The 22,320-nt window shown below is 48.7% G+C and overlaps 1 protein-coding gene across 1 annotated transcript in view; it reads left to right on the top strand.

Moving 5' to 3' along the window:
- Positions 1–22,320, top strand: part of taf6 (TAF6 RNA polymerase II, TATA box binding protein (TBP)-associated factor) — a 33,694-nt gene that overhangs the window by 6,323 nt on the left and 5,051 nt on the right. The window contains exons 3-14 of the mRNA XM_067972178.1: positions 2,395–2,481; positions 4,280–4,433; positions 6,774–6,830; positions 7,928–8,047; positions 10,402–10,544; positions 10,661–10,738; positions 12,050–12,151; positions 14,152–14,334; positions 17,119–17,193; positions 17,605–17,730; positions 18,664–18,837; positions 20,378–20,581. Coding sequence (XP_067828279.1) covers positions 2,395–2,481; positions 4,280–4,433; positions 6,774–6,830; positions 7,928–8,047; positions 10,402–10,544; positions 10,661–10,738; positions 12,050–12,151; positions 14,152–14,334; positions 17,119–17,193; positions 17,605–17,730; positions 18,664–18,837; positions 20,378–20,581 — 1,503 coding nt within the window. The remainder of the gene's footprint in view (positions 1–2,394; positions 2,482–4,279; positions 4,434–6,773; positions 6,831–7,927; positions 8,048–10,401; positions 10,545–10,660; positions 10,739–12,049; positions 12,152–14,151; positions 14,335–17,118; positions 17,194–17,604; positions 17,731–18,663; positions 18,838–20,377; positions 20,582–22,320) is intronic.

Raw genomic sequence — 22,320 nt, 5'->3', positions numbered from 1 at the left:
TCCTGTATTTACGTGCAGTCTTCTGTGCGTGTGTCTCCTGTATTTACGTGCAGTCGTGTGTGTGTGTGTGTGTGTGTCTCCTGTATTTACATGCAGTCTTGTGTGTGTGTGTGTGTCTCCTGTATTTACATGCAGTCTTGTGTGTGTGTGTGTGTGTCTCCTGTATTTACGTGCAGTCTTCTGTGTGTGTGTGTGTGTCCTGTATTTACGTGCAGTCTTCTGTGTGTGTGTGTGTCTCCTGTATTTACATGCAGTCTTGTGTGTGTGTGTGTGTCTCCTGTATTTACGTGCAGTCTTCTGTGTGTGTGTGTGTGTCTCCTGTATTTACGTGCAGTCTTCTGTGTGTGTGTGTGTCCTGTATTTCCGTGCAGTCTTCTGTGTGTGTGTGTCTCTCCTGTATTTCCGTGCAGTCTTCTGTGTGTGTGTGTCTCTCCTGTATTTACGTGCAGTCTTCTGTGTGTGTGTGTCTCTCCTGTATTTCCGTGCAGTCTTCTGTGTGTGTGTGTCTCCTGTATTTACGTGCAGTCTTCTGTGTGTGTGTGTGTCTCCTGTATTTACGTGCAGTCTTCTGCGTGTGTGTGTCTCCTGTATTTACGTGCAGTCTTCTGCGTGTGTGTGTGTCTCCTGTATTTACGTGCAGTCTTCTGCGTGTGTGTGTGTCTCCTGTATTTACGTGCAGTCTTCTGCGTGTGTGTGTGTCTCCTGTATTTACGTGCAGTCTTCTGCGTGTGTGTGTGTCTCCTGTATTTACGTGCAGTCTTCTGCGTGTGTGTGTGTCTCCTGTATTTACGTGCAGTCTTCTGCGTGTGTGTGTGTCTCCTGTATTTACGTGCAGTCTTCTGCGCGTGTGTGTGTCTCCTGTATTTACGTGCAGTCTTCTGCGTGTGTGTGTGTCTCCTGTATTTACGTGCAGTCTTCTGCGTGTGTGTGTGTCTCCTGTATTTACGTGCAGTCTTCTGCGTGTGTGTGTGTCTCCTGTATTTACGTGCAGTCTTCTGCGTGTGTGTGTGTCTCCTGTATTTACGTGCAGTCTTCTGCGTGTGTGTGTGTCTCCTGTATTTACGTGCAGTCTTCTGTGTGTGTGTGTGCCTCCTGTATTTACGTGCAGTCTTCTGTGTGTGTGTGTGTCTCCTGTATTTACGTGCAGTCTTCTGCGTGTGTGTGTGTCTCCTGTATTTACGTGCAGTCTTCTGCGTGTGTGTGTGTCTCCTGTATTTACGTGCAGTCTTCTGCGTGTGTGTGTGTCTCCTGTATTTACGTGCAGTCTTCTGCGTGTGTGTGTGTCTCCTGTATTTACGTGCAGTCTTCTGTGTGTGTGTGTGTCTCCTGTATTTACGTGCAGTCTTCTGCATGTGTGTGTGTGTGTGTGTGTGTGTGTGTGTGTGTCTCCTGTATTTACGTGCAGTCTTCTGTGTGTGTGTGTCTCTCCTGTATTTACGTGCAGTCCTGGAAGGACACTATACAAATGCAAGTTGTTGTTGCTGTTGTGTCATGTTGCACGGACTGACCTGAATCAGCCATTTCAGAAGGCCATCATGTGAATTCACAGCACCAGGGAAAAAGTAGGTCTTCTAGCGTTGAATTAACAACAATTACTTGCATTTATATAGCACCTTTAACGTAGTAAAATGTCCCAAGGCGCTTCACAGGAGCAATTATCAGACAAAAGTTTGACACCGAGTCACTTAAGGAGATATTAGGACAGGCGACCAAAAGCTTGGTCAAAGAGGTAGGTTTCGAGGAGAGAGGTTTAGTGTGGGAGTTCCAGAGCTTAGGGCCTAGGCAGCTGAAGGCACGGCCGCCAATGGTGGAGCGATGGAAATCGGGGATGCGCAAGAGGCCAGAATTGGAGGAGCGCAGAGATCTCGGAGAGTTGAAGGGCTGGAGGAAGTTACAGAGATAGGGAGGGATTTGAAAACAAGGATGAGAAATTTAAAATTGAGACTGGGAGCCAATGTAGGTCAGCGAGCACAGTGGGTGATGGGAGAACACTCCCACCAGTTACACGGACTCCGATATCCTTAATGAGTGTTATTTGCCAACGTGTTATTTAAAAGGACAGCTGGGCTGGATTGATAGCTTTCCCCGCCTCTGGTCACAACATTATGGGCTCGAGCCCACTCACTGGCTGTTTGGCTCGTAATCTGAGACTGACCCTCCGGTAGGCCACTGCATCGTCTGAGAGACGTCATCCTTCGGGCGAGATGTGTAAACCGCCCTGCCTCTCTGTTCAGGTGGATATTAAACCTGTAACGGGAAGGAGGTAAGGTCGTTATTCTGGGAAGATGAGATCGAAATGGGCTGAAGGTCCTTCTTAACCCGAATCAGTCTCGTAATCAACGCATGATGGATTTTAACCGCAAACTACTGCAACCTGCATCTCTTTCCCCACAGGATGCTTTGAAATACATGCACCATGGAAAAAGGAAGAAGCTGACGACTGTGGATATCGATTGTGCCCTGAAGCTGAAAAATGTCGAGGTACCCTGCCTCTTTTTACAGTCACTTCCCACTGTTGATCTTTTACCCTGGAGAGGGAGAGTGTAACAGGCAGGCCATACAACCCGTGCGGTCAGCTAATTGATGAGTGTTACTCCTGCTTAGGGTTTTCACTCAATCTGGGGAAAATAATCTTTGAGCTGAGGTGCTGACTCACTGCAATGGACTTCATTGCTCAAGGAACACTGGCCAAATCGTAGAATGGTGCAGCACAGAAGGAGGCCATTCGGCCTATCGTGTCTGTGCCGGCTCTTTGAAAGGGCTATCCAAATAGTCCAGCTCTTTCCCTATAGCCCTGCAAATTTTTCCGTTTCAAGTATTTGTCCAATTCCCTTTTTCAAAGTTAATATTGAATCTGCTTCCACCGCGCTTTCAGGCAGCACATTCCAGATCAAAACCATTCGCTGCGTTTAAAAAAAAAAAAAAAATTCTCCTCATCTCCCCCCTGGATTTTTTGCCAATTATTTTAAATCTGTGTCCCCTTGTTATCGACCCTCCTGCCAGCGAAAACCGTTTCTCCCTATCCATTCTATCAAAACCCCCTCATAATTTTGCACACCTTTATTAAATCTCCCCTTCTCTTTCTCTGGCCTAAGCAGAACAAATATACAATGAAACACATAACAGCCCCAATATAACGCTGTACATAACTCAACAGAAGGACCAACCAAACTACAGTTGTAAGGTGCAGAGGTGTGTAAAGAAAAGAGCTTGTATTTATATAGTGCTCAGGACGCCCCAAAGCGCTTTACAGCCAATGAAGTACTTTTGAAGTGCAGTCACTGTTGTAATGTAGGCAAACATGATGGCCATTTTGCAGACAGCATTGAGATAAAGGACTGGTTAATCTCTCTCTTTAGGTGTTGGTTGTCGAAACCATAGCAAACCTCAAGTCTGACAGATTCATATAGCAATACAATTGAAACCTCTTTCATTTCCAGAGGGAGGGAACTGCTGGCTCACACTCTGCGGCTTCCTCCTGGCAGCCTGGTCAACACTGGGAACTCCCTGGGTATCTAGACTGCTGACTGATGCTCTCGCACTTCGTGAGGAGGGGTGTTATTTCCCTCTCCTTTCTTCCTTCCTTCACCCCCCCCACCCACCCCCCCCCCCCCCCAAAAAAAAAACACTGAGCTAGTTCAATATTCAGTCAGATGGTTCACCTTGGCTTAATTGTATTGAGTTTTCATTGAATGGTACAGCCTAGAAGGAGGCCATTCTGCCCATCGCGCCTGTGCCAGCTCCTTGAAAGAGCTATCCAATTAGTCCCACTCCCCCTGATCTTTTTCCATAGCCCTGCAATTTTTTCTTTTTCAAGTATTTATTCAATTCCCTTTTGAAAGTTACTATTGAATCTGCTTCCACCGCCCTTTCAGGCAGCACATTCCTGATCATAACAACTCTCTGCGTTTTAAAAAAAAAATTCTCCTCGTCTCCCCTCTGGTTCTTTTCCCAATCACCTTAAATCTGTGTCCACTGGCTACCGACCTTCCTGCCAGTGGAAACAGTTTCTCCTTATATTACTCTATCAAAACCCCTCATGATTTTGAACACCTCTATTAAATCTCCCCGTAACCTCCTCTGCTCTAAGGAGAACAATCCCAGCTTCTCCAGCCTCTCCACCTAACTTAAGTCCCTCGTTCCTGGTACCGGAGTTTTTTTTTTTGCTGGTGACTGAGGCAGAGGGAACTGTATTTACTGAATTAGGTTGGGGGCTCGTTTTGCGGCGAGAGTATTGGGAGAGGTGTATAAAACGCTACTGTCTCGCTGCTCCTTCCAGCCGCTGTACGGGTTCCACGCCCAGGAGTTCATCCCCTTCCGCTACGCCAGCGGCGGTGGCCGGGAGCTTCACTTCTACGAGGAGAAGGAGGTTGACCTCAGTGACATCATCAACACCCCTCTCCCTCGTGTGCCGCTGGACGTCTGTCTCAAAGGTAAACAAAAACCGGAAAGTGGAACCTTTTCTGCTCTCCGTGCTTCTTGGCTCCGTTCGCAATGGGAATTTGAGTGGCTCTGTTTTATGCGTCGGCCCCCCTTCGGCTCCGAGGTGCTTCTGGGGAATACGCGGTGTTTGTAAAATAAGCCGAATCCAGAAACGGCGTAAGAAATGGACCTCTGGGTGGTAGAAAGGGAGATTATTAGAAACTCAACACGTGTCAGCTCCTACTTTCAAACCGTCTGGGTGCCCATCCCATCGGGTTTGAGTCTACAGCTCTGAACTGTTTCCAATTCATTGTACGTTGGCGGTTTCGGTGGTGACAAGGGCAGCTAGATGTAGGGAAATGTGGCAACCAATTGGTACCCAGCAAGATCCCATGCACAAGGTCTCAAATGAGATAAATGACCAATTGATGGTGTTGGTTAAGGAAAAGATCTTGCATTTATATAGCGCCTTTCACGAACTCAGGATGTCCCAATGCGCTTTACAACCAATGAAGCACTTTTGAAGTGTAGTCACTGCTGCAATGTAGGAAACACGGCAGCCAGTTTGCGCACAGCAAGATCCCACAAACAGCAATGTGATCGTGTCCAGATAATTTGATTTAGTGATGTTGGTTGAGGGATAAATATTGGCCCAGGACACCGGGGAGAACTCCCCTGCTCTTCTTCAAAATAGTGGCTGTGGGATCGTTTACATCCACTTGAAAGGGCTGGCGGGGCCTCAGTTTAACATGTCCTCTGAAAGACGGCACCTCCAACAGTGCAGCGCTCCCTCAGTACTGGTACTGGGAATGTCAGCCTAGATTTTGTGCTCAAGTCTCTGGAGTGGGGCTTGAACCCACGACCTTCTGTCTGAGGCGAGCGTGCTAGCCACTGAGCCACCTGGCTGAGGGAAGAATGTTGGCTGGGACACTGGGAGAACTGCCCACTCTACTTCGCTTGGCGACGGTTTCCGTTCTGCTGAGCGGGTAGGTGGGCTTTCGTCCACCTGAACGGGTTGATGAGGTCTTCGTTCAACAAGATAACACACCTCCAATGGTGCAGCACTCCCATCGGTACTGCAGAGTGTCGGCTTAGATTTTGTGCTCGCGTCCCTTTTCTAGAAGTAAAGGGAATTCGGGGTTGCGGGGAGCGGGCAGGAAATTGGACGTGAATTTAGATTTGAGGTTAGGATCAGATCAGCCATGATCTTATTGGATGGCGGAGCAGGCTCGAGGGGCCGATTGGCCTACTCCTGCTCCTATTTCTTATGTTCTTATGTCCTGGAGTGGGGCTCGAATCCACAACCTGTTGACTCCAAAGCAGGCAAACTGAGCCAAGCTGACACTTTTTTGTACTTTCAAAGACTCTATAACGTGTTATATGCTGAATGGACGGGCAGCTGACCTTCACCTAACCCTCTGTCATGCTGTTACTGGTCCTTGGGTGGGGCGGGGGGGTTGGTGGTGACAGCTGCTGGGATGATTGGGATTTTATGGCTTGATCCCTGGTTGTGCTGACTTCAGTTACCTGAATTCAGGTGGGCGACAGTACAATATTCCAGTCGAGGGGGAGAATTCCACCAAGGTTCTCCGTCCTAATGACTGTCCAGTGACACCTATTGGAAAATGTACTTGTATCATAGCAGGTACAGCACAGAAGGAGGCCATTCGGCCCATCATGCCTGTGCCGGCTCTTTGACAGAGCTATCCAATTAGTCCCATTCCCCAGCTCTTTCCCTATAGCCCTGTAAATGTTTTCCCTTCGTGTTATCGAGTGTGGGAAAGTCAGGGTCTGCTGTGATGCCCGCTATGGTTGAATAGTTCGCCAGCACCCTATCTGTGCTCAGGCACGGACGATGGGCACATGGGTAGAATGCTATGGCACCAATCGGTGCCTTCGCGAGGAGGAGAGTGAGAGATAATAAGGCTCTTTGATTAATTGTGATCTTTGTTATGACGCACTCTTCCCCTCTGGCATTCCCGACCCTGGATTCCACTCCCATGGCACCTCAAAGGTACAACCCTGTCACTGCACAGCACAATTCATTGGTGCTCGAATGCACTGTGCCTCTTTTTGCTAATACTTCCGTGTTCAAACTTTGTCATGTGCCTTTATAGTTCCACTTTCTCCTGAGTTTACATCTTTCACAGTGAGCACTTGCGTAGAGTGTCTGACGATTCTCGGTGGCAAAATCAACGTGCGTTTTCCGTTGAGTTATTCCGCAGTGGTCGGGTAGGAGGTTGAGCCTCCCAAGTCTGACCCCCCCCCCCACCCCATCTCAGCAGACTCCTCCAGAGAGAAGAGATGTAGAGAATCTAACCAAATGTGACCAACTTCTGTTTACTTTCCAGCCCATTGGCTCAGTATTGAGGGAGTGCAGCCTGCTATTCCAGAGAACCCACCCCCAGGTAAGGCTTCAGGATGTTATAATTGGCTGTTGCGTGCGTGCGAGAAATACGTGTATTTGTAATTTGGCACCGTCTTCGGTCAAGGTGTTTCATTGTCGCCGGGTTTGTCGAGCGTGACTGATATTAACATGCTGTTGGTTAGACTGCGCTTAAAACCAACGTGCATTAATGCTGCGTGATGCTCTGAATTCATCCCTTCAAACGGGTCCCATTGTCACCTGTGAATAAGAAATGTATAACCGCCAGCACAACTGAGTTGGCCGGGCTGCAGGGAAAGCTCTTCTCTTTGTGAAACTTGAGCAGCTTGGCTGTGTAGGAGCAGGAGGAGGCCATTCAGCCCCTCAAGCCTGTTCCGCCATTCATGGCTGATCTGTATCTTAATTCCCATTTACCTGCCTTGCTTCAATATCCCTTAATACCCTTACCTAACAAAGATCTATCAATCTCAGTTTTGAAATTTTCAATTGAGCCCAGCCTCAACAGTTTTTTTTGTGGGGGGAAGAGAGTTCCAGATTTCCACTCCCCTCTGTGTGAAGAAGTGCTTCCTGACATCACCCCTAAACGGCCTGGCTCTAATTTTAAGGTCATGCCCCTTGTCCTGGACTCCCCCCACCAGAGGAAATAGTTTCTCTCTATCCACCCTATCAAATCCTTTAATTACCTCGAACTCCTCAATTGTATCACCCCTTAATCTTCTACACTCGAGGGAATACAAGCCTAGTCTGTACAACCTGTCCTCGTAATTTAACCCTTTTAGCCCCGGTATCATTCTGGTGAATCTGCACTGCACCCCCTCCAAGGCTAATATATCCTTCCTGAGGTGCGGTGCCCAGAACTGAATGCAGTGTCTCCAGATGGGGTCTAACCAGAGCTCTGTAAAACTGTAGCACAACAACTAGCACGTGTTTCTGCTAGTCCCCGAATTGTTTTTTGATCCATTAAACCAGTGTGCAATGGCTCCTCCACTATTTACATCTCTCTAATGCGCTCAAACCAGCCCAATTCCCGTAGCTTTTTCCTCGTTAATTAAATTCCTGATCTTCGGAATACGAGTCGCTAACGGCATTGTGTTTTTTTTTCCCCTTCTCCCACCTCAGCCCCTAAAGAGCAGCAGAAGGTCGAGTCTACAGAGCCTCTAAAGGTCATCAAACCGGGACAGGAAGAAGAGGGTCAAGGAAAGGGCAAAGGTCAAGGAACCGCAGCTGCTGATGGCAAAGGTGAGGGAATCGTGCCTGTGTTTCAAGCTGAAAGGGGGATAAATGTCTCTACATGCATACGGTGCACAAAATTCTTAAGAACTGACCTGGGGAATAGAGAACAGACTTTGTTTAAACTCTTGCATGGTGAATTTAACTCTCCGAAAATTAACTTTTTGAAAAATCTTAAGTTATGAGCTTTAACCAAATGAAATTAATCTTAGAGAAGGAGTGACTTTTTTCCCTCCTTTGCCTTCGTTGCTTTTTCAAGGACCCAAAAACAAAGACTAGTGCATTCAGGCCAGTTGAGAATTATTTTTTTAAAAATCCATTCTCGGGAGTCGCTGGTAAGGCCGGCATTTATTGCCCATCCCAAGTTGCCCTGAGACGGTAACTCAGCGGTTTGCGAGGCCACTTTCAGAGGGTGCTTAAGAGTCAGTCATGTTGGTTGTGGGACTGGAGTCACACGCACAGGCCAGACCGGGTTAAGGACGGCAGGTTTCCTTCCCTAAAGGGACGTTAGTGAACCAGTTGGGTTTATACGACAATCCAGCAGCTTCGTGGTCACTTTTACTGAGACCAGCCCTTTATTTCCAGATTTTTAAAAGCTGAATTCAAATTCGCAAACTGCCCAGGGTGGGATTTGAACTCCTGTTTTCTGGAGTTTAACAAATTAAGATCTTAACCACTGCTCCCATTTTCTCTTGGACATTTTGTAACCATTTACACCTCCTCTACGCCCATCTTTTCTTCCTATACTTGTTCCATTATCACTTCCTTTTGCCTTGCCCCATCATCAATGAGTCACTCCTGCCCTCCACTCTATCATAGACCTTCTGCTTTTGTTCTTTGTATCCCCCCACCCGCTCTCCCTCCATCACTGACTTTTCCCTGGTATCTTTCAGCTCTGATGAAAGGTCATCGGCCTGAAACATTGGGGTGATTTTAACTTACCTCGACGTGCGGGAATCCCACGGGATCAGATGGAACTCCGGTTTTTGCACCCCGCCCAATCGTGGAATCGTAGTAATTTACGGCACAGAAGGAGGCCGTTCGGCCCATCGTGTCTGTGCCAGTTCCCCTCTGTCGTCTTCAATGGAGAGTAAAATCGGGGCAGGGTGTAAAACCAGCATCGCACCCGATTCCTGTCAGTTTCTCGACGGGCGGGTTAGGTTAAAATTGCATTCCCCCCACCCCCACACCCCCGAGTTAACTCTGTTTCTCTCTCGGCAGCTGCTGAGTGTTTGCAGCATTTTCTGTTATTTCTCTGGGTTACTAGTCCAGTAACGTCGCCATCCCTCCACCCCCGGGGTGTTGTTTCCCTGGCGGTGACTCCTGTCACCCGTCTGTAGTGAGAGTGCCTGCACGGTGAGAACTGGTTACTGTTTCTCCACATTTTGCCCCGCAGGGGAAAGGTTCGGATATCGGTGCCAACAGCTTAAAAGGAACAACGAACTTCCGTTTCTATAGCGCCTTTCACGGTCTCAGGACATCCCAAAGCGCTTTACAACCAATGAAGTACTTTTTTTTTGAAGTGTAGTCACTGTTATAATGTAGGAAACGCGGCAGCAAATATGCACACAGCAAGATCCCACAAACAACGACGAGATAAGTGACCAGATAATCTTTTCTTAGGATGTTGGTTGAGGGAGGAACATTGGCCCCAGGACACTGGGGAGAACTCCCCTGCTCTTCTTCGAAATAGTAACCGTGGGCTCTTTTACCTGAGAGGACAGCTGGGGCCTCGGTTTAACGTCTCAACGGGAAGACGGCACCTCCGACAGTGCAGCACTCCCTCAGTACTGGCACTGGGAGCGTCAGCCTGGGTTTTGTGCTCAAGTCTGTGGAGTGGGGGCTTGAGCCCACCACCTTCTGACTCGGAGGCGGGAGCGAGAGTGCGTGACCCACTGAGCCACAGCTGATTGGGTTGGTCGAAAGCCCTGGAGCGCAATTCGACACGTGGCAGGGGACTGTGCCCATTATTTGGGGCTCAGGGCAGCAATTGGCACTGTCGCCTGACGTTGACATCAGCACTTGTGGCCTCCCGGAGGCAGGGATCGAAGTTTAGCGATGGTGTTTACAGCCTCCTGAGGCATGTGGGCCATCCGATTTAGTTTGGAGCCCTACTTCTAGTGGCGTCACTAATCTCAGTGTATTAGTTCCGTCCATGTGAAAGTGGATCAAAGTGTCTGGACCAAACACACGGACTAATCGTAGGAGGCTACGTAACTGATGATAAACCCCTGAATAACCCCCGCTCTCAGCTAATTAAATGTTGCAGCTCGCCCTCCCTCGCGCGGAGGGGTTTGGCGTGCGATGTGTTTGCTCTGTGTAGTAATTTTTTTTTCTCTCTCTCTCTCTCTCCGTACCTCCAGGCAAAGACAAGAAGAAGTCTCTGCTGGACGGTGGCATAAAGAAACTGAAACCCAGGACCACGCACGAGCTCTCGGTGGAGCAGCAGCTGTATTATAAGGAGATAACAGAGGCCTGTGTCGGATCCTGTGAGGCCAAGAGAGCAGTAAGACCGTCACTTTTTTTTAAAACGCAGTATCTTTTATTTTTCTTTCTAAAAAGAATTCCGTCCGGTTTGCCGTTATCTCGAGATTGACCGCTTTCCTCACTTATCTCCCACAGGAGGCGTTGCAGAGCATAGCCACAGACCCAGGCTTGTACCAAATGCTGCCCAGGTTCAGCACCTTCATATCGGAGGGGGTGAGACTCATTCCAATGCTCTCTCTGTCTAGGCACCATTTTATCAGCTAATATAACAGTATCAGCCTCCCACCCCCCCCCCCCCCCCCCCCCCGCCCCCCAAAACTGCACTATTGTATTCACGCTGCACTGCAGACCAGAACTCTGCTCCGTTTCCAACCGCGGCTAATCGTCCAAACTCGACTCACCGACCAGCTGCACTAATAGAATCTTGCAGCACAGAAGGAGGCCGTTCGGCCCATCGCGCCTGTGCCGGCTCTTTGGAAGAGCTATCCAATTAGTCCCACTACCCCCTTGCTCTTTTTTTACAAATTTTTTCCTTTTCAAGTATTTATCTAATTCCCTTTTGAAAGTTACTATTGAATCTGCTTCCACGGCCCTTTCAGGCACTGTATTCCAGATCATAACAACTGGCTGTGTTTTTTTTAAAAAAAACAATTCTCCTCATCTCCCTTCTGGTTCTTTTGCCAATTATCTTAAATCTGTGTCCTCTGGTTACCGACCCTCCTTCCAGTGGAAACAGTTTCTCCCTATTTACTCTATCAAAACCCTTCATCCTTTTGAACTTCGAAAGGATTTGATAGAGTCGATAGAGAGAAACTATTTCCTCTGGTGGGGGGAGTCCAGAACAAGGGGGCATAACCTTAAAATTAGAGCCAGGCCGTTCAGGGGTGATGTCAGGAGGCACTTCTTCACACAAAGGGGAGTGGAAATCTGGAACTCTCTTCCCCCAAAAAGCTGTTGAGGCCGGGGGTCAATTAAAAAAATTTTAGAACTGAGATTGATAGATTTTTGTTAGGTAAGGGTATTTAGGGTTACGCACCAAGGCGGGCAAGTGGAGTTAAGATACAGATCAGCCATGATCTAATAGAATGGTGGAACAGGCTCGAGGGGCCGAATGGCCTCCTCCTTGTTCCTATGTAAATCTCCCCTTGACTTTCTGTTCCCAAAGCAGAACAATCCAAGAACAACAAAGGTACAATGAAGCATATAAAAGCCCCAATATAATGCTGTACATAACTCAACAGGAAGACCCATCAAACCCCTCAGAATTGTGAACACTCTGAGCCCTTCTTCATAGTGCTCCTCCCTCTAAAATGGACAGTGAGACCACCTAGAGGAAAAATAGCAAGTAAAACGTTTAAAACTTCGAACGTATGCAATGACTTTGGAAATTCAGCAAAAATAAAGATCAGAGTCGAAAGCCCACTGGCCCATCCAGTGACTGATAGTAACAGCAGTGGAGACTGCTGCCGATTGGCGCCTATTTAAGCGGGGGGCAGTCTTAATATTTTCCTCGATGCGTTTCAGGTGCGAGTGAACGTGGTGCAGAATAACCTGGCCCTCCTGATCTACCTGATGCGGATGGTGAAAGCGTTGATGGACAATCCTACTCTTTACCTGGAGAAATACGTGAGTGTTTGTCCCATGCGGCGTCCCCGTGTGTCCGTGAAAGCAAGAGCTTGCATTTCTGTAGCGCCTTTCACACCCTCGGGACGTCTCAAAGCGCTTCGCAGCCACTGGGATAGTTTTTGGAAGCGTAGTCGCTGTTGTAACGTAGGGAAACGCGGCAGCCGATTTTGCGCACAGCAAGATCCCACAAACAGCAATGAGACAATGACCAGATGATCTGTCCTAGTGATGTTGGTTGGGGGATAAATATTGGTGAGGAGCAGCGTTGAATTATAACCCAGGATAATTCAACGTTCGCATAATCTGGCCGTTCATTAACGGCGATCCGTGGGATCGGGCGGGAAAGTGGAAATTGAGGTAGAAGGTCAGTCGTGATCTTATTGAATGGCGGAGCAGGCGTGAGGGGCCGCATGGCCTATTCTTGCTCCCATTTCTTGTGTTCTTATGTTTAGTTGAATTAGATTTAACTGGATGAGAGTTTGTTTGACACCCAACTAGTTAGCCTTCTGGGGAATGCACAGTAAGCTGCTTGACCACCTGACAGTGACCCCCACCTTCGATCATGTTGCTGACTAATTCCTGCCCTCGCTGTGATCTGGAGAACTCCATTGACCGTCTTTCACTTGCATCTGCCTCCCCTCGACTCCCTGGCTCTTCCTTCTCCTTTCTGGATTTCTGCTCTCTTCCACCTCTGGCAGTTGGGCATCTATTACAAACCCTGGCTGATTTTTTTACTAGCTCGGAACGGACAGGGACTGAGCCTGGGATCTTGCTGAGCTGTAACAGGAAAAGGTCTTGCATTTATATAGCGCCTTTCACAACCTTGGAATGTCCCAAAGCGCCTTTACAGCCAATGGAATACTTTCTTGAAGTGTAGCCACTGCTGTTTGCGGGAGCTTGCTGTGCGCAAATCGGCTATCGCGTTTCCTACATTACAACAGTGTGATAATGATCAGATAATCTGTTTTTTAAGTGATGTTGGTCGAGGCATAAATATTGGCCCCAGGACATCGGGTAGAACGCCCACTGCTCATTTTAGAAAATACCGGCCGTGGGATCTTTTTTACGTTCACCTGAGAGGGCGGGCGGGGCCTCGGTTTAATGTCTCATCCGAAGGACGGCACCTCTGACGGTGCAGCACTCCCTCGGTACTGGCACCGGGAGTGTCCGCCTGGATTATATGCTCAAGTACAAAACCCTGGTTAGACCGCACCTGGAGTACTGTGAGCAGTTCTGGGCACCGCACCTTCGGAAGGACATATTGGCCTTGGAGGGAGTGCAGCGTAGGTTTACTAGAATAATACCCGGACTTCAAGGGTTAAGTTACGAGGAGAGATTACACAAATTGGGGTTGTATTCTCTGGAGTTTCGAAGGTTAAGGGGTGATCTGATCGAAGTTTAAAAGATATTAAGGGGAACAGATAGGGCGGATAGAGAGAAACTATTTCCGCTGGTTGGGGATTTTAGGAGTAGGGGGCACAGTCTAAAAATTAGAGCCAGACCTTTCAGGAGCGAGATTAGAAAACATTTCTACACACAAAGGGTGGTCGAAGTTTGGAATTCTCTTCCGCAAACGGCAATTGATACTAGCTCAATTGCTAAATTTAAATCTGAGATAGATAGCTTTTCGGCAACCAAAGGTATTAAGGGATATGGGCCAAAGGCAGGTATATGGAGTTAGATCACAGATCAGCCATGATCTTATCAAATGGCGGAGCAGGCACGAGGGGCTGAATGGCCTCCTCCTGTTCCTATGTTTCTAAGTCTCTGGAGTGGGATTTGAACCCATGACCTTCTGACTCTGAGGCGAGAGAGAGTGCGACCCACTGGGAGTTCGGAGCGAGACGTGCAACTCGGCGGATAAATTCACCTGAGATATGGCGGAGGGGTTGGGGGGGGGCGGGCCTGATAGTTTTGATTTTTTTAATAAACACTTGAATTGTCATCTGAAGCTCCCTTTCTGTCCCTTCCCCCCCCCCCCCCCCCCTCGCCCCCACAAGCTTCACGAACTGATCCCCGCGGTGGTGACGTGCATCGTGAGCCGACAGCTGTGCCTTCGCCCCGACGTGGACAACCACTGGGCGCTGCGCGATTTCGCCGCCCGGCTCATGGCGCAGATCTGCAAGAACTTCAGCACCACCACCAACAACATCCAGTCCCGCATCACCAGAACCTTCACCAAGGTAAGGGCCCGCCTCGCGCCTGCGCTCTGCGTGCTGGTGGCCGTTGACCTGACCTGTGACCTCAGGCGGTCGTTTCTGCTTTATTGGCCAATTTTAGGGTCAAGGGGAAAGGGATCGTTTAATTTGCTTGACTAAGTTCCTGTTACCCCGAAACTGTATTGTGCTGCAGATTCTTATTGTGCAAGCTTGGAGCACAAAAGGGAGACTGTTTCGGTGCCTCTAATCTATCTTTTCATTGTGGGAGGCCAAGAATTAAGATTAACATATGCAATTGTGGAATTTTTAGATGTAATTATCAAAGCCCATTTCGAGTCATTTTCTGGGGAAAGAGTGGGCAGTGCAATGTCTGCAGGCTGTTAATTAACCTTCTCACAAGCAACAATAACTTGCATTTACATAGCGCCTTTTAATGTAGTAAAACATCCCCACCACGCTTCACAGGAGCGTTAACAAACAGAATTTGACACCGAGCCCCATAAGGAGATATTAGGATAGGTGACGGTTGATTTTAAGAAGCATCTTAAAGGAGGAGAGAGAGGCGGAGAAGTTTAGGGAGGGAATTCCAGAGCTTAGGGCCTAGGCGGCTGAAGGCACGGCCGCCAATGGTGGGGCAAAGGAAGTGGTGGATGCACGAGAGGCCAGAGTTGGAGAAGTGCAGAGTTATTGGAGGGTTGCAGGGCTGGAGGAGGTTACAGAGATAGGGAGGGGCGAGGCCATGGAGAGATCTGAACACGAGGATGAGAATTTTAAAATTGAGGCTTTGCTGGACAGAGAGCCAATGTAGGTCAGCGAGCACAGGGGGTGATGGGTGAACGGGACTTGATGTGAGTTAGGATTCGGGCAGCCGAGTTTTGGATCAGCTCAAGTTTATGGAGGATGGGAGGCCGGCCAGGGAGAGCATTGGAATATTCAAGTCTGGAGGTAACAACAGCATGGATGAGGGTTTCAGCAGCAGATGAGCTGAGGCGGGGGCGGAGACAGGCGATGTTACAGAGGTGGAAGTAGGCGGTCTTGGTGAAGGAGGGGATATGGTGTTGTAAGCTTAGCTCGGGGTCAAATAGGACGCCACGGTTACGAACAGTCTGGTTCAGCCTCAGACAGTGGCCAGGGAGAGGGATGGAGTCGGTTGCTAGGGAACGGAGTTTGTGGCGGGGACTGAAGACAACGGCTTCGGTCATCCCAATATTTAATTGGAGGAAATTTCTGCTCATCCAGTACTGAATGTCGGACAAGCTGCGTGACAAATCAGAGAAGAAATAAGGAGGCCATATACTCCTTGGAAAATAAGAGTCTAAATGGGGCAGAGGAGCGGAGAGGTCTAGGGGTACAGATTCACAGATCATTAAAAGTAGCAACACAAGTTAACATGGTCATAAAAAACGCAAACAAAGCACTGAGAATTTTTAGAAGAGTAGAATTAAAAAGCAGAGAGGTTATGTTAAAGTTGTATTGAACTATGGTTACACCACACTTGGAGTACTGTGCACCGTTCTGGTCTCCATATTGCAAAAAGAATATGGAGGTTCTGGAGTGCATGCACTAAAAATATTTACCAGGATGATGACCAGAGCGGAGAGGTTATAACTGTCAGAAACGACTGAACAGACTGGGGCTCTTTTTTTCTGGAAAAGAGAAGGCTGAGGGGTGACCTGATGGAGGTCTTTAAAATTATGAAGGGGTTCATTGGGGTAAACGTAGAGAAGATTTTCCACCTGTGTGGGGGGGGGGGTGTCCAAAACTAAGGGTCATAAATACGAGATAGTCACTAGATCTCTTTGTTCCCCCACCCCGTTTAGACTTATTTTCCAAGGCGTATATGGCCTCCTTATTTCTTTAATAAATCCAATAAGGAATTTAGGAGAAACCTTTTTACCCAGAGAGTGGTGAGAATGTGGAACTCGCTACCACAAGGAGTAGTTGAGGCGAATAGTATAAATACATTTAAGGGGAAGCTGGATAAATACACGAGGGAGAAAGGGATGGAAGGATATGGTGATGGGGTGGGAGGAGACTTGTGTGGAGCATAAACACTGGTATGGACCAGTTGGGCTGAATGGCCTGTTTCTGTGCTGTAAATTCTGTGTGTGCCTTACACAACCGTGCTTTCAGTGTGGGTAATTTGGGAGCAGAAATCGTACCTGTCTTTCTTTCCCTCCTCTTCCCCCCTTTCCCTCCTCTTCCCCCCTTTCCCTCCTCTTCCCCCCTTTCCCTCCTCTTCCCCCCTTTCCCTCCTCTTCCCCCCTTTCCCTCCTCTTCCCCCCTTTCCCTCCTCTTCCCCCCTTTCCCTCCTCTTCCCCCCTTTCCCTCCTCTTCCCCCCTTTCCCTCCTCTTCCCCCCTTTCCCTCCTCTTCCCCCCTTTCCCTCCTCTTCCCCCCTTTCCCTCCTCTTCCCCCCTTTCCCTCCTCTTCCCCCCTTTCCCTCCTCTTCCCCCCTTTCCCTCCTCTTCCCCCCTTTCCCTCCTCTTCCCCCCTTTCCCTCCTCTTCCCCCCTTTCCCTCCTCTTCCCCCCTTTCCCTCCTCTTCCCCCCTTTCCCTCCTCTTCCCCCTTTCCCTGGTAATGAGGTTTATTTTAGTGTCCCGTCATTGCCCCCAGGCCACATCAGTAAATTTGGCACAGCTCGAAGAGTAAACGTGTGGCCTGATTTTGAATGACTCCGTACCAGCTGCGCCAGCGCTCGGTTATTGTCCATCAGATCTGTTCCCTGGCAGGCCTGTGAGATTCTTTTAATGCCAGGTGCCTTCAGCCCTCCATATAACCCGACCTTGCTCTTTGTTACGATTTCAGAGTTGGTTGGATGACAAGACGCCCTGGACAACAAGGTACGGCTGCATCGCAGGATTGGCTGAACTAGGCCACGATGTAAGTGTTTCTTAAAGTGATACATATCTTCTGTAAGTTAAGTTGCCTGGGAGCATAATTACTTGTGCTGTGTAGCCCTGACTGTTGTAAACTATACAGACTCATGTCTGCCACTAACAGTGCCCTAGTCTATTAAAAGTTTAATTGCCTCCAATAACCATCTTACTTCAAAAGCAGTTCACTGTGTGAAATTTGGATGAGGTAAAATGTTCAGGAAGTGCAAGTTTTTATATTTCCATTTTTAAATCTGAAGTTATTTTGGTTTTTAACCTCTCTCTGTCCTATTTACTATGATGCATAATTGACATAAAATGTCAGAATCCGCCCCTCTCTTTTTTATTTCATCAATATTTAAATCCCAGCCGCCCAGACACACAGCACTCGAATTAACCAAATACGATTGACAAACAGGTGATCAAGACACTGATTATCCAGAGACTTCAGATAGAAGGGGAGCGAATCCGAGTGGTGCTGGAGGGACCTGTCGTCAGTAACATTGACAAGATTGGAGCAGATCACGTACAGAGTTTACTACTGGTAGGTGATGCGTGCGAGGAATTGTCGGATCAGTAAGCCCGGGGTGGGCTTTGCGTACGGCGTGCAGAGGTGGTGTCTGCAGAATGGTGAAGTACATCGCGTCCGTAGAATCGTACAGCACGGAAGGCCCATTATGCCGGCTCTTCGAAAGAGCTATCCAATTAGTCCCACTCACTCCCCTGCTCTTTCCCCATTGCCCTGCAGATTTTTCCTTTTCAAGTATTTATCCAATTCTCTTCTGAAAGTTACTGTTGAATCTGCTTCCACCGCCCTTTCAGGCAGCGCATTCCAGATCATAACTCGCTGCGTAAAAAAAAAAATTCTCATCGTCTCCCCCCTGGTTCTTTTGCCAATTACCGTAAATCTGTGTCCTCTGGTTACTGACCCTCCTGCCACTGGAAACAATTTCTCCCTATTTACTCTATCAAAATCCCTCATAATCTTGAACACCTCTATTAATTCTCCCATTAACCTTCTCGGTTCTAAGGAGAACAACCCCGGCTTCTCCAGTCTCTCCACGTAACTGAAGTCTCTCATCCCGGTACCATTCTAGTAAATCTCCTCTGCACCCTCTCCCAATTCGTTGACATCCTTCCTAAAGTGCAGTGCCCAGAATGCGACACAGTACTCCAGCTGAGGCCTAACCAGTGATTTGTAAAGGTTGCTAAGACTTAATTTCAAACAGAAATTAAGATTTAAAAACGCAGAATCTTACAGCACAGAAGGAGGTCATTCGGCCCATCGTGCCTGTGCTGGCTCTTTTGAAAGAGCTATCCAATTAGTCCCACTCCCCTGCTCTTTTCCCCCATAACCCTGCAGATTTTTCCTTTTCAAATAAATAATCAATTCCCTTTTGAAAGCTTCCACCACCCATTCAGGTTTCACACTTTCAATTTTTTTTTTAAGTTGTGGTTTTTTCACTTTGACTTCTAGAAACATTGTGCGCCTGTCGTAGCAAAGATCCGCTCCCCTCCCGATAACCAGGAGTCGTACAAAACCGACTACGGGTACCTGGGCCCTATGCTGTGTACCCACGTGGTGAAAGCTCGTGCCCAGGCTGCTATGCAGGCTCAGCAGGTGAACAGGACCACACTAACCATCACGCAGGTAAGAAACAGCAACTTGCATTTATATAGCGCCTTCTAATGTCGTGGAATTCCCCACGGCGCTTCAAAATTTGACACCGACCCACATGAGGAGACGCTTGGTCAAAACGGTAGGTTTTAAGGAGCGTCTTGAAGGAGGGGAGAGGCGGAGAGGTTTAAGGAGGGAATTCCAGAGCTCCGAGCCCAGGCAGCTGATGGCCGCCGACGGTGGAGCGATGGAAATCGGGGATGTGGAAGAGGCCAGAATTGGAGTCCCAAGGCGCTTCACGGAGGTGTAATCGGACAAAAAATGGACGCTGAGCCAAAGGAGGAGCTATAAGGAGGGCTGACAAAAAGTTTGGTCCAGGTTTAAGGAGGGTCTTAGAGGTCGAGGGAGGCGGAGCGGTCGAGGGAGGCAATTCCATAGCGTAGGGCCTAGACGGCTGAAAATCAAAAGTTGACCTTCAATATTGAAGTGATGATTCTACTCTCCTTACGCTCAGTGCCAGCCAGCCGTGGCTTTGTTATTTAAAGCTGAGTTGTAGCTGTGTAGGTGCATTGCTGGGGGTTTCAGTACCTCTGCAGTCCTGGAGCCTGTAAAACCCGGTGATAGGGTTTCTATTCTGCTGATTTTGCAGACCTCGTGGGTCTGCTCGTACAATTGCTGCAGTGCTGGGACAATTCTAAATCCAATTGTGACCCGACTTGGACTTTTATCCCAGATGTGCCCAATTGGGTATCCAGATGTGCCCAATTGCATGTCTTTATTAGTAAATAAACAATGAATAATAGACAACGTCATTGGGCGTGTGATCTCAATACTCATTCGCACGGCTTATGTGTGTGAACTTTAATCTTTCTGTGCATTTGTTGTTAAAATGGTAAGATGAAAAGCAGAGCGTGATTGTTGAAGCTGCTTTGCTCCCTTGGTTACAGAATGGTGGTAGATGTTTGTTAAGTAAATACACGCACACGCACACTACATTTACCTGTATTGTGTGTGAGGCGTTTTCTACCAAAATTAACGTGTGGCTAAAATGGTGTCGCCAGGGATTTCCTGTTGGACGACACTGTTCTATGTGAATTAATTGCACAAAATGGACGAAGCTGTTTGCTATTTTCTATTGCAATTGTTTACGTGTGGGTCGCGTGTAATTAAGCAACCAGATGGCCCATTAAAAGTGAGTGCTGCACCTCGCGAGTCGGCACAGTCCCCACCACTTGTACCGCCCGTGTACCGGGGCAGTTTCCCCATAACCGCGGAAGTCAATCGCAAAGATGTCGCTTACTGCGTACGAAGCGTGCCGGTCAGTTTCATCAAAACGCTGAACCGGGACAGAGAAACTACTTTGCTGAGAATTTCCCGACCAGATCGGAACAAAACCCAGAGACACACTCTGAATCCTCTGGAGGGTGTCTGGGACCAATGTTGGTGTTACCGTCCATCGTATATAGTGGGCAAATTGCGTTCACATGATCGCGCCTGCTATAATCGATGGGGACTGTGTCTTCGGGAGGGGGGGGTGGGAGAGTACTTCTACTCAGACTATGTTTTGTTGCAGCCCCGACCCACCCTAACGATATCGCAGGCTCCACAGACGACCCAGACGTCTCGGGCACCCAGCATTATCAAAGTCCCCAGCTCGATCACGCTGCCCATGCAGACTCTGGTCTCTGCTCGTCCATCGACGCCAACCCAGCCCTCGCCGTCTCCGACCAAATTCATCATGATGTCTTCAGCCTCCGGCTCTTCCAGCACGCAGCAGGTAAGCACCGAGGTGTTTTTGCTTTCCCCCCCCCCCCCCCCAAAAGAAAAGAGAGAGTTTTGTTTCTTTCCGGAATAAAAAGTATTTCCGAAAGCAGTGCCCTAAAATGACTTCGCACAAACCCGCTTGGTACTCCATGCGATGGCGGGCTACGGGTTTGTGTCCCCCGACCGTTGCCCGACGCTCTCATCCGTTAGCCGTGCATGGAAGAACGTCCTCTCGTCAGGGACTGAGGTGAAAGGGGAGGCCAAGAGGGGAAGAGTCATTGGGGGGAGGGCAAGAGATGGGGAGGAGTTAGACCTGCGCAAACCATCTCTCCTTTGAGTAACCCTACCTCCAGCAATCTGAGCGTGAAAGCTCGGAACAGCACTCCCGCCTGTAGACTTTGGTGGTATCTTGAAGGAATTCTTTTCCCCGCGTGAGATTGTGTGTAGAGTTGCACTGGGCGAGGGGGCTGGAATGGGAGGAGTCTGAGGGGCGAACCATCTTCAAGCCAAGAATGAAATGCACTTTATTAAAAAAAAAAAACTTTTTTAGGTAATTACCCTGAGCACTGCGTCTTGCGGAACTGTCTCCACTCACTACCACCGTGCGGAATGTCCAACCTCTAGTTAAGCTGGTCACCGCCTCTCCGACCGCCCCCCAGCCAAACGGTGACCAGTCACGTCCCAAAGCTCATTGTGGTCTGCGGCTGGGCGGCCCAAGGGGAGGCCTAAGCCCCAGAGTGGGTTCCCCCTTGGGGCAAAGACCAACTGGTCCCAGGTAGTCTTGGATTAGTCGCAATCGTTTTAAAGCACGCCCCCCACCCCCCGCGCCTCGTCGTTTGTAAGGCGCGGGGCGTTTAGAACCCTCCGAATTTCTTCACCCCTTTCGCGACCATCGGGTGCCACGTCTAGACGGGGAGCTAAAGCCGCCCGGGTGACGAAGATTGCCCTGCCCTTCTCTTCTCTTCACCCCCCCCCCCCCCCACCCCTGCAGATCCCTCTACCTTTGTCGCAGAATTTTACTTGCTTTATTTTTCCATTTTTGCGTAAAACACCTAACCTCCTTCCAGCTGGAAAACATCCGGGTCCCCCAAAAAATGGGAAGGTTCCATTCCCGATCCACGGCCTTTTCCATCTCTTGCTTTGGGGGAGGGTCAGTGGACAATCCAAAACCCTTGGTTCTCTTTTTGTAAAATATCTCTTGCTCTCTATAAATCGAAAAACATATGTCTATGCGTTATGGATGCTGAAGTTCTCACTTGCTCTGTGCACCCAAGTCCAAGTCATTAATATATATCAAGAAAAGCAGTGGTCTTAGTACTGACCCCTGGGGAACACCACTGTACACCTCCCTCCAGTCTGGAAAAACTACTCTCTGCTTCCTGTTATATAACCAATTCTGTATCCATGCTGCTACTGCCCCCTTTATTCCATGGGCTTCAGTCTTGATGACAAGCCTATTACGTGGCACTTTATCAAACGCCTCTTCGAAGTCCAGGTACACCTGCATTGCCCTCATCGACCCTCTCTGTTACCTCGTCAAAAAACTCTTATCGAGTTAGCACCAAATGTAGGCAGTCGGTGCCTGGTTATAAAGGGGGACCAGGAGGCAGGGTTGAAAGCAGTTTGTTAAAGTACTCGGCTCTTCTTTAAGTGTCGCACTCCCTGTGAGGGAAGTGTCTAATCCCCAATCGACTTCACAACAATCGACACGGTGCAAATCCACATCCCGCCACTCGGCGGCACCAATGATCA

The sequence above is a fragment of the Heptranchias perlo genome, chromosome 35 (genome assembly GCF_035084215.1).
Source record: "Heptranchias perlo isolate sHepPer1 chromosome 35, sHepPer1.hap1, whole genome shotgun sequence".
NCBI lineage: Eukaryota > Metazoa > Chordata > Chondrichthyes > Hexanchiformes > Hexanchidae > Heptranchias > Heptranchias perlo.
This window is presented reverse-complemented; position numbering and strand designations above follow the sequence as displayed.